The 12,864-nt window shown below is 43.0% G+C and overlaps 1 protein-coding gene across 1 annotated transcript in view; it reads left to right on the forward strand.

The window, feature by feature from the left end:
- Positions 1 to 6,528, forward strand: part of fhl1b (four and a half LIM domains 1b) — an 11,247-nt gene extending 4,719 nt beyond the window's left edge. Inside the window, exons 2-6 of the mRNA XM_062537103.1 lie at positions 3,324 to 3,510; positions 3,960 to 4,134; positions 4,996 to 5,165; positions 5,470 to 5,656; positions 5,981 to 6,528. Coding sequence (XP_062393087.1) covers positions 3,355 to 3,510; positions 3,960 to 4,134; positions 4,996 to 5,165; positions 5,470 to 5,656; positions 5,981 to 6,135 — 843 coding nt within the window. The 5' untranslated portion in view covers positions 3,324 to 3,354 and the 3' untranslated portion in view covers positions 6,136 to 6,528. The remainder of the gene's footprint in view (positions 1 to 3,323; positions 3,511 to 3,959; positions 4,135 to 4,995; positions 5,166 to 5,469; positions 5,657 to 5,980) is intronic.
- The last annotated feature ends 6,336 nt before the right edge of the window (positions 6,529 to 12,864 follow it).

Consider the following 12,864-nt stretch of genomic DNA (forward strand, 5'->3'; position numbering starts at 1 on the left):
GTCGAAAGTCTTGAATGTTCCCATGCTGCAGTATATGACCTTCAGTTGAAGGTCTCGATGTGAGTGACTTACTGTATGCACACAGGCACCAGAAAAGCGCCCATGGGCAAACACAGAATAGCGGGCACCTTGCCAACTGTTTCCCCCCTGCCTGCTGCATGCAAGAGTTACCCGCTCTCTGATTCAGTGATCAGATTAGATCGATTCGATCGCTGGATAAGATCCCAATCAGATTTCAGCACTTTTAGGGAAGAGGGCGAGAGACTCAAAGGTGGCGTCCATGACCATGCCTGATGTCAGTGTTGGCACGGTCCTCTCATCCTGTTGATGCATGCCTGGGCTTTGTTGCATACTTGTGGGTTGCTCCAGGTAACAAGGGTGAGTGTTTGAATTTGCTCAAGGGAGGGCAGAGAGGTGGGGGGCCTGTTAATGATTTAGATGATAGAGAGAGTAGTGTTTCCTTTGCCCTCCTCCCACTGTGTTACCTAGTCAGTCCCGCCAGCTGATCAACAGACATGGAGGGACTTGAAATGACAAGAGGAAACTTAGCATGGGAATGTGTGTCTGTCTGTCTGTCTGTCTGTCTGCCTGCCTGCCTGCCTGCCTGCCTGCCTGCCTGCCTGAGAGAGAGAGAGAGAGAGAGAGAGAGAGAGAGAGAGAGAGAGAGAGCGCTACTACTGCAGAGTGCATTACAGTATGTGTGTACAAAAAAGGCAAAAGAATGGCAAGAGTGTCGGGGTGGTACTCATCAGTGTAGCGCAGGGACACGGACGTGGAGACGGAGCAGGAGCAGGAGCACAGCCTGTAGGATATGGAAAGAGAGAAAGAAAAGAAGGAAGAAAGGGGAGAAACAGTGCAGGGAGGGAGGGAGGGAGGTCACTGTCGGCTGTCAACTCAGGAGGAGCCCTGAGATTTGAGAGCGGATCTGGGGGCCTCCTCCCTGTGAACCATATCCAGGCCACAAAGAAAGTTCAGGGAACGGCGTTGCAAAACAGACACCGCAGGAGAGATTTGCCGTTTCAAATATGAATCTCCGTAGTTCTGGAACTTTCTGTATGACATTAATCTGCGACTTTAATCTGCTAGATTTTTCACTGAGACATGACATGTTGATGTTGAAGTCTTGAACTCAAAATTAAATCAACATTTCGGAATATGAAGAATAAAGTATTTTTTTTCCCGTAAATAACTTGTGTATTCAGTGTAGACATGTTGCATTGTTAAAAAGAAATATGTGTGCTTATGTGCTGTGGTTGAGATGGCAGGCGTTTTAGTACTGTGGTCAGGCCTAAAGCAGTGGCCCACTTTCCAGACGATACACACATGCACACACACACGCACGCACACACACACACACACACACACACACACACACACACACACACACACACACACACACACACACACACACACACACAAGCAAGCACACACACACGTACACACACACACACACACACACACATTTCTGGTGTGTCTACAGTCACTCATTACGGTTGTAATGCAGAAATTGTCCAAACAGCTGCTCCAGCACTCTACACTGATTAAACACACAGCATTGGTCCCCAACCACAACAGAACTTCTTCTATGAACATCCATTTGGAACTCCAAATAGTGCTCTCATGACACATTCGCCACAACCCGTTCTAAGAAACCTTTATAAGACCATTGAGCCCAAACTGTTTAGACTGTGAAATATTTTATCATCTCTTTGTGTTTGTTTGTTAGTAATCTGATTACGCTGATTGTGCCGATGCTGTTTGTTGCTGTGTTTGTAGCACCGAGCTGGCAGGCATTCTTCTGTGGTTTGTCTCGTCCAAAACAGAGACATTGCGAGAGCATTCCACCGTTCTCCTTCACCACATAGCGATGTTGACATATGTGCAGGCATGCCCAGGCCCAGATTCACACCCGGTGTTCTCCCGACACACAGACCTCGATTTGATACTCCCCGCCTGTCATTCACATAAATATGGAAACTGTGTCAGCTGAACGTGTGCAAAAGCAACACAACACTAGACCGAAGCATTCCGCGCACTCTTTTGCCTTTTCACGGCATGTTGATGTTATGTTGACCTGTGTTCTGTGTCCTTTACTGCCACGAATGACTTCATTTCAAATATGAGAAGAACTTGTTTTGACTGAGCAGGGAACCCTTGGTATTACCACGTGAGGTTGAAATGTATTTAGCACTGCCTACTAAGTTGTTCATCTGACCTATCACTCCTTCCATTTAAAGCCATCTGAATAGTTAAATGTCTCCGTCCCATCGTTTGCTGAAGCCAAATTGAATTCAGTCTAGTCTGTCCTAGACAGATTCATTTGTGTGTGGTTGCTGGACATGAGAAATGACACAGAGACCTAATTGAGATAATAAATTAAATTTGAAAAACAAAAGGACAGATCCTCCCTTGGTATCGGATGTTTTATTCAGCTTGAAATCAGATTATGGCTGCAGCAGAAGTCCGTATCTTCCTTCCGATTGGTTTGCCTGTGCTGTCGCTTCGTAACCAAGCTCTCTCCATTTCTAGGCATGGATCAGCCACGGGTAGATAGCTTTGTTACCAGTTACGATTACGCAACACCCATCCAGTCTGCTGAGCCTGGCTCTAATGTCTCTGTTCTGTGAAAGGAAAAGAGGAACAAACACACTCTTATCAGTAATATGTCCGTGCAAACATATCGCACCCTGGCTTCCTGGGGTGGTCCCAGCAGCGCAGCGCATTGTCAGGAGCAGGGAGCCCCCTAGCTTCTTAAGTGTCTTTCTCACTCTCTTTCTCTCTGTCTTTGGTATGCCATAACAAGTATAGTCTTCCTTCGCCCCTCTATGTAAAAGCCAGACGTTATGTTATGTCTGGAGGATGTAAAACTTTACTGGTAAACCTCAGAATTACAGTGTAACTGGTTTCTTGTCTCCAAACAATTGCTTCCCTTGCCTCCCTCTCTCTCTTCCGCTCTATCTCTCTCTCTCTCTCTCTCTCTCTCTCTCTCTCTCTCTCTCTCTCTCTCTCTCTCAAACTCTCTCTCTCTCTCTCTAATCCCTATGCTCTGTATCTGACGTCTGACTGCTGACTGACATTCATACATTTCGAAATAAGATCATGTTGCTATGTGTCACAAGCCTACTGTTCATGCAATAGCTGTCTCAGTCATCGTACAGTGGCTGCGTATTGCCTTTAGCAACCTCCTCCTCTGTTCAGTGTTCTGGCCATTGGTTACTCTGACACACACACAGCACTTACTCACGGATGCCGCACCCTCTCTCCTGTTCCCGTGGTGTGTGTGTGTCTCTCTTTCCCTCTCACACACACACACACACACACAGGTCCAGACACCAGCCCTCGCCGTCTGCAGCCATGACGGACCGCTTCGACTGTTTCTACTGCCGCGACGACCTGAACGGCAAGAAGTACATCAAGAAGGAGGAGAAGCCCGTGTGCATGCGCTGCTTCGAGAAGTTCTGCGCCAACAACTGCGCCGAATGCCGCCGCCCCATCGGAGCCGACGCCAAGGTAAGGATTGGAAGATGCCTTCCTCCTACATGGCCATCATAGCGGTCAGGGAGTGGGATCATTGGTCAATGGGGCTATACTGGATCAACTTTGCTCTCATGTCTCGCAGTGTTAGTCTGTACAGACACAGTGTTAATGTATGGACCTGAAGGATCATTCTTTCATACATGATATATAAGTAATAATAATAATAATAATAATAATAGTAGATAATAATGAATAAACAAAATCAGTGAATGAACTTCTCCAATTTCATTTCAAGCGTTGTTTTGAGTTGGTCATCAGCGCATGACTGCACGATAGAAATCCTGAGGCTGACAGACAGACAAGCAGCGCATCTGTAGTGTCTGGTCTCGGTCCACCCCGTTATCAGACGCTGTAATGCTGTCACCACCACACAGAGGGCTGTGTTCACTCATCCTCTCCACACCCTGCCCTCTCCACAACAGGAGCTGCACCACAAGAGCCGCTACTGGCACGAGGCCTGCTTCCGCTGCACCAAGTGCTACAAGCCCCTGGCCAAGGAGGCCTTCAGCACCAAGGACGACCGCATCCTGTGTGGGAAATGCAGCTCCCGCGAGGATGCTCCACGTTGCCACGGCTGCTACAAGGCCATACTGGCAGGTGAGGTCTCCCACCCGAGGCGTTGGGGTAGCAGACGGTCACTTTTCGCACCTGTTAGTGTGTCTCTGTGTGTTAGGACTTGTTGATTAGGTGATGCATCTAAAATCACAAGTTGATTGACTGGCAAGTGTTTGGAATCATATCCATGTAGAATTATGTGTTGATTGGTTGGGGGAATCTTCTATCTGATCATCTATTTGTGTTGTTACTGTATATTAGAAGTGTTGTTCTAAACCTACAGAAGTCATGTTTAAGTGTTGTCAGCGTTTATTTGACACATTTCCAAAAGGCACTGCAATGTGAGCTCTAAGCTCTGCGATGGCCCATGTGACTTTGGTAAATATTTGTTCAAGAGGTTCAGCCGTTAAATGATTGTGTGATGAAGCAAATGCTTAGGTGACATCAGGACATTTTTTTGTACTCCAGTGACTAATATCTATATTATTATGATGTCTGAGAAGAATCATGAAATATTTATTACTTTAAAGGTGAACTATGCACGTTTTTTTTAGATTAATTTGCCTTAACTGATCAGCTTCGGAGTCATTGGAATGGTTAGTTGACTTATTTCGGGTTGAATGATGGCTGTCTCGCTCCCCCCTAGCGCCTGTGAGCGGAAAAAACACGCTTGCAAGTTTGTGCCACCGAGTCGGAGCAGCCTCACGATCATGCTCATGAAAAGGCAGACTGACTGATCGAGTAGTGTTGTAAAATGGACACGCTAAAGCTGTAGGTGAAGCTCTGCAGAGAAACCTGCAAGTGTAAAATGAGAAAAACAGCAAAGAAATCCCCAAACCTGCTATATAGTTCCTCTTTCAAGAATGACAGTGTGTCCCTGATCCCCACTGTGTGCACCTGCAGGCTCGGAGAATGTGGAGTACAAGGGCAACGCGTGGCACGAGGAGTGCTTCACCTGCTACCAGTGTAAAAAGCCCATCCGCTCCCAGAGCTTCATGACCAAGAACGACAACGTGTACTGCACCCACTGCCACGAGAGGAAGTTTGCCAAGCACTGCGCCAGCTGTAAGCAGGTAAACAATTTTAAAAACTGTCTAAAAGGGGGAAAACTCTCACCACCTCATCACAGTATTTTCAGCTCTACATAATGTAGCTGCAAGTCTGTTTACAACTGAGGAAGACCTTGACATAAAGTAATGCTGACACTATGTGCTTTTTTTTTTATTCAACTCTTTATCATATTGCTTTCTTGTTTTCCTTGAGTTCATTTGTGAAAACGTGTGGTCCTTAGCTATCAACTTTAACTGTATTTGTAATACATGTTAGTGCTGAGGTTACTCTAAGCTCTAAAGGCTGTGTATTTATTTGTCTTCCCAGCCCATCACCACTGGAGGGGTGAACTACCAGGACCAGCCCTGGCATTCAGACTGTTTTGTGTGCACCAAGTGCAAGAAGCCCCTGGCTGGGACCCGCTTCACCTCGCACGAGGAGAAGCCCTTCTGTGTGGACTGCTACAAGAGCACCGTGGCCAAGAAATGCACAGGATGCAACAATCCTATCACAGGTCAGGAGATCAGAACTACTCACACGTGTGGATGCATCCACACACACACACACACACACACACACACACACACACACACACACACACACACACACACACACACACACACACACACACACACACACACACACACACACACACACACACTACATTTTTATGTTGTCTCTCTCCCTTGCTCTTTCTCTCACTCTCTCCCTTTTTCTCTCTCTCTCTTTCTCTCTCTGTCACACACACACACACACACACACACACACACAAACCCTCTCTCTTTCTGATGACCATTTGCACAGTGTTATATACGCTGACTATTCTTGTCCCCTATAGGGTTTGGTAAAGCCACGAACGTAGTGAACTACGAGGGCGGCTCCTGGCACGAGTACTGCTTCAACTGCAAGAAGTGCTCCATCAATCTGGCCGACAAGCGCTTCATCGCCGAGGCCGGCTCCATCTACTGCTCCGACTGCGCTAAGAAGCTGTGAGCTCAGGCCGAGTTGGACCAGAGGCCCCGACCTGCCTTACAGGACACGCTGCACTCATGTACAGAATATCAGTGTCACGCTTAACACACGTCAGTGCTTAAGGGCCGTTCACACCAAGAACGATAACTAGAAACAAATATCGTTCTCGTTAATATGAATGATAACGTTCACACATAAACTATAACGATAACATGAAGAAAGATATAGTTGGGGATCACTTTCCGAGCGATTTTGAGAACGCTAAAAAGCTAACAGCCAATCAGAACTCATAATTTTTTAGCCATCACATTTATTGACACGAGGAAAGACTTTTCTTATCGTTGGCAAGTGTGGACACTTTTGTCGTTATGGTTATACAGTGCCTATAGAAAGTCATCATACCCTTTTGAAATAGTTACTTTTTTTGTCTTACAGCCTGAAATCAAAACCCATTTTTAAAAAAATCTTTTCCAGTTTTATTAACAAATTTATCTGTACAACATCAAAATAATGAAAAAAAAGTAAACAGTTCTGAAAATTAATAAAAAATGAAAAACTAGAATAACAGGGTTGGAAAAGTCATCATACCCCTGACTTAATACTTTGTAAAGCTTCGTTTTGCTTTCATTACAGCCATCAATCTGTTTGGATATGTCTCTATTATAGCTTTGCACACCTAGATAGGGGAATATTTGCCCAATTTTCCGTACAGAAATGTTAAAATTTAGTCAAATTCTGTAGGGAATGGCGATGGACTGCTCTCTTCAAGTCAATCCACATATTTTCTATAGTATTTAAGTCAGGGCTCTGACTTTGCCACTCAAGGATATTCACCATCCTATCCTTAAGCCACTGCTTTGTTCTTTTGGCAGTATGTTTAGGATTATTGTCGTGTTGGAAGGCGAATGACCTCCCCATCCTCAGCTGTCTAGGAGAGGGACGCAGGTTTTCCTTAAGAATGTGGGTGTATTTGGCAGCATCCATTTTCCCTTCTATCCTGACCAATTGCCCAGTTCCCGCTGAAAAGAAACATCCCCACAACATAATGTTGCCCCAACCATGCTTCACACTAGGTATGGTGTGTTTTGGGTGGTGTACTGTGTTGGTTTTCGCCAAACATTGCGCTTGGAGTTCAGTGCAAAAACACATCTGGAATATTCTGCTACCATGTGGAAAAAGCTTATATGGTCAGATGAGACTAAGATCGAACTTTTTGGAGACTAAGATTGAAGTTTTTGGACTGAGCTCCAGGCGCTAACCAAACACAGTATACACACCCAAACACACCCAAAACACACCATACCTACTTTGAAGCATGGTGGGGGCAACATTATGTTTTGGGGATGTTTCTCTTCAGCGGGGACTGGGCAATTGGTCAGGATAGAAGGGAAAATGGATGCTGCCAAGTTCACCAAAATTCTTGAGGAAAACCTGCGTCCCTCTCCTAAACAGCTGAGGATGGGGAGGTCATTCGCCTTCCAACACGACAAAAATCCTAAACATACTGCCAAAAGAACAAAGCAGTGGCTTAAGGATAGGATGGTGAATATCCTTGAGTGGCAAAGTCAGAGCCCTGACTTAAATCCTATAGAAAATATGTGGATTGACTTGAAGAGAGCAGTCCATCGCCATTCCCTACAGAATTTGACTAAATTTTAACATTTCTGCACGGAAAATTGGGCAAATATTCCCCTATCTAGGTGTGCAAAGCTATAATAGAGACATATCCAAACAGATTGATGGCTGTAATGAAAGCAAAAGGAAGTTTTACAAAGTATTAAGTCAGGGGTATGATGACTTTTCCAACCCTGTTATTCTAGTTTTTAATTTTTTATTAATTTTCAGAACTGTTGACTTTTTTTTCATTAATTTGATGTTGTACAGCTACATTTGTAAATAAAACTGGAAAAGATTTTTTTTTAAAATGGGTTTTGATTTCAGGCTGTAAGACAAAAAAAGTAACTATTTCAAAAGGGTATGATAACTTTCTATAGGCACTGTAGTTATCGTTATCGTTCTTGGTGTGAACGCTGCTTTAGTCGTCCAGATGGGGTTTTCACGGACCATACAGAACTAGAGCTTATAGGTACTGACCATGCCTTCTGCATCTGAGATGTGTGTATCTGTCTTCATGCACTAGAGCGTCAAATGTATGTTATTTTGCCCCTTTATCAAACCGTGTTGAATGGATCGCTGTTGTTGCTCAGCAAAATCATAAAATCATTGGATAGCCTTAATCTGTAACCTACCCAGGTCTTGTGTCAGTTTATATTCATACTGCACTGAACCTAAAAATCAACCTTTTGTAATTGTCCATCTCAACCTAGCCAGGACAGATGTTGTTCAAAGCAACCTTTCACTTCAACCTGAACTGATGGATGTTTCTCAGTATGTGCCTTATGTATTATGAGATAAACCTTTTGTAATGAACCTTACAATAAAGTTCAATAAACTATACTCGTAGGTATTATGCTATTTCTTTACATGTTCTGGAATATTCTAATCTATGAAATCCATGTAGTCTAACTGAGAGAAATTAGAAAATGATAAAAGCTCAAATGAGATGGAAGAAGAGGAGATGACAAGTGGGCAGCATTAGAAGGTCTGGCAAATAGTAACCTGTACTTACAGTAGTTACCTGTAATCTTTCTGAATCCACTCATTCACAAAGGCAAAAGCATCTGACTTCAGCATGAACCACACACCAAACACAGGTGCAAACATGTCAAACTGCACTTCCCTAACTCATATTCTTATCAGCTGCTGCTTCCTTTTATTATTCCACATGAGTGGAGTAAAGTAACCAAAACAGACTCCCAGAGCAGCTGTGTCTATATCGCCACCTAGTGCATGCCTTTGAAAATGCATGTGGCAATCACAATTCACCCTTTTAGTTACAGAACATTTTCACCATTTTGCAATGTATCTTAATGAACGTAGTGTATTTTTTCCTGTTGGGCAGGTACACACATGCCAATCAGGTCACACTGTATAATCTGCTTTTTAGATATACGGTGTCTTTCACCAGTGTCATACCATGTCTATGACAAGTTCCTTAAGGCTAATATGAACATACTCCATTATTATTGTTTTCTTACCATGTTTTAAAAAAATCTATTTTGATTGGCGTGTCTAGATTTCTCATTAGAAATATTGTCAGCCATAATGAAAGAAAATGGAACTGTTTGGTATGCTATGGGTTTCACAATGAAAATCTTGTTTTCACATAATATAGAAGTGACAATCTTGTCTTCGTCAAATATTTGTCTAGCTTTGCCTCAATTCTACGTCCACAGACTTATGTACATAAACACATATAATTGCCAATACAGATATATGGGTGCATAGAGACGTGTGAATGTACACAGTGGGGGTGTATGTTCAAAAGAGGAAATGGATCAAAGGGAACGCATCCTAACCAGAGCACCAACAAATGAACATATGTATATAGACAGACACACAAAACCTCAAAGGTTCCATATTGATTAACCTCCTTTTTAAAACCACCAATTTATTATTATTATTATTATTATTATTATTATTAGTAGTAGTAGTAGTAGTAGTAGTACATTTTATGTTTTCTTAAACTTTCCTTAATTTCCATTTGTGTTTGTGGTTATTTACATGCATGTGCTGGTCCTGGTCAAAATTCCATTGGGATGACTAAATAGTAAAAAAAGAAGGTATTTTATTCTTATTCTTATTTGCATGAAAAGCGATGCATTGCATTTTGATCAGAGGTGGGACAGGTCATCAGTAGATGTCGTATGAGGTGCAATTCAGCTGTCCCTGGGAAGGACCAGGAGGCGTGGGAACAGGGCACACTAGGCACCCTGGCAAGAGGACCTGTGACCATTGCACACAGAGCTCAGATGATACAGCCTGGCAGACAAGTGACACAGCTCTAATGAAAAGGTGCTGTTCGCATTATCACATTATTATTTGATCTTCAAAAGAACCATCAGAGACGGAACCAACTTGGGTGAGTAAAAGCAACTGAAATGTACAATGTTTATACAATTTACAACTTATTACACAAACATGTTGGTGTCTATTAACAGATATCTACAACTTACTACACAAAATGTTGGTGTCTACTAACAGATATTTCATGAGAAAGTATCTCATATGCTATCAACAGTTTTCCATAGGCTATAACAGTAGTCCATGTGCTAAAATCAGTTTTATCTGATTTCTTGGATAGACTTCGACATTTCAATAGAGTAACTGGAAAACATAATTGGAATTGAATGGAATATTTTAGTTATAGTTTATTGAAATTAATGTTGTGTCTTGGGTTTTGCTGTGCCATATATGTTTTATTTTCTTACAATAATTTTAGTAGGCACATTCTGATTTCTTGAGAGGGTATATGTTGCACATGTGTGTGTGTGTGTGTGTGTGTGTGTGTGTGTGTGTGTGTGTGTGTGTGTGTGTGTGTTTGTGTGTGTGTGTGTGTGTGTTTAATTAAAAGGACTTGTAAAAGTGTTGACCTCATAAAACCCTTCCAAATGTTGGTGGACAGGTGAGGTGTGTTTGTTTAAGACCTTTACAACATTCCTGTTGTTGATCTCAATTAACCCTGGGAGCAAACAAGAACACATCTACAAACCCATCTGCAAAGATACTATTGCAGCAATAATTGGATGTAAATTCACTGTGATCCTCCATTATCAGTCAATCGATCTTGTAATAGGGCCTGCAGGCTTTGCCATGTTCGTACATGTGGATGCTTGCAAACATTTGAAATGCTTGCTTTGTCCGTAGAGGTTCATTTCCCCATAATATAGAAACAAAATGAAAACACACCCTTCTTTCCCAGGTTGGTGATGGACAAAGAAATACAAATGTACACAACTTTACTGAGTATTTTAGTACTGCACGGCGCCTCTTTCATCTATGCAGGTACAGTCTCAGTATTCTTTACAATGACATTACATATACTGTTTAAAGTTACAGATGAACGTTTAATGATCAGGAGTAGGCTAAGACATTGCATATCAAATTAGATATCAAGATATCAATGAGCTCATTGAATTGAGTATGTCCACCTCCCTGACCACTATGGGATCTTTGTAGCAGATTCCGCCAGCTTGTGGGGGAGGAAGGTGGATTTCATGAGATACGGCTGTACCCACTGGGAACTGGCCCACTCCATCCCGACCTTAAAGAAACTCAGTGTCTGTGTGGACATCCAGAGATCCATTTCCACTCCACAGTGGACCGTGTTCATGTACAGCCACCCTGGAAATGGTGATGTGAATATCGGCCTTAAAGGATCACGAAACCATCTTCACCTCTGGCTTTTCAACGGAGTGTGGAGGACAAAGTTTGCAACACTCCTCAACACCTGGTACTCCGTCTGCATCACCTGGTCTGAGTCTGCACTGTCACCGCGCCTCTACATCAACGGAAAGTCTGTCGAGATCTTCTACAGTGGACGAGAGCCAAGGACTCACATCGGCAATCACATCGTTGCAAATGGCCACTTCACCCTGGGCGCGTCACACTTTCTCAAAGAGGGCGAGATGCACCTGGAGACGGGAACAGATTTCCAGGGGAACGTGACCCTCTTCCGCATGTGGAGCCACGAGCTTACGATCAGCCAGCTGGAGCGTTGCGTGGACGGGGATCTGGTGAGATGGATGGCTGAGGACTGGGTCACTGACGGCTGTGATCCTGTTGATGGCACCAGCCGCCGGTGTGGTGAGTCAAACATTTCAGTCAGTATGCTGAAAGACATTAGGCTGGGTGAACCCTGCGTGACCTGCCGGCGAATTTGGATCTGAGGATATGAGTCGTCTTAAGTGCGCCAATTTTAAAAACAGTGCACATACAGTATTATTTTTGCTGAAAATGCTGACTATTATCAAGTAGTTTACTCAAATATGGCAGCTTGTCAGTCCTTTTTAATTTGATCAATAAAAGATTTTTTCCCTCTTATTCTTCTGAAGTGTGGTCGCTGTATGAAGTCCATATGATTCTCATAATTTATCGATGGGACGCCGGTGAAACTAATGAATACCAAGCAAGAGATCTGGTTCACAACTGGGTAAATGCACAAAAAACATTCCACTCATTTAATAACTGTTTTGAACGAAGTAAGCTTAGTCCATTTTAGTAGCTGTAATGAATATTTTTTCCAATAATATATTTTACAGGTAGAAAATGTTCTACCACCCAAGATGTATATTCATACAGTGTTGGTCTCCAAATTAGAAAGGTATTGCATCCCCCCCCCCCCCCAAAAGATACAGTATGTTGATGTAAACAAACATTTAACCAATTAGTATGTAGTAAGTTATGTCAACCTGTCTTTTGTCTGTCTGTTAACAGAGATAATGCAACAGGAGAGAGTACAGTACTGATGGTAATTTTCTTTTTGTGTGTACCATCTCAGTACACAAACTATTTGGTCCCAGAAACATTTTGCTATTCTCATTATTACTATAATAACAAGGCATTATCTCAAGGTATGGTTTTCAGAATGTTTCTCTTTAACAGGACATTAAGACGCTGGTTAAACCAACAGAAAACCAGTAAGCATAACCGCCCATTTGTGGTTCTCACACACACACACACACACACACACACACACACACACACACACACACACACACACACACACACACACACACACACACACAAAGTTATTAGATTGCTCCTTTTATGGGTCAAGAAATGTATCTCTCGCTTGATGTCAAAGGTTTGCATGCTTGGTGTACCTGAATGTGATTCCTGGTGCTGATG

The sequence above is a fragment of the Sardina pilchardus genome, chromosome 5 (genome assembly GCF_963854185.1).
Source record: "Sardina pilchardus chromosome 5, fSarPil1.1, whole genome shotgun sequence".
In the NCBI taxonomy this organism is placed as follows: domain Eukaryota; kingdom Metazoa; phylum Chordata; class Actinopteri; order Clupeiformes; family Clupeidae; genus Sardina; species Sardina pilchardus.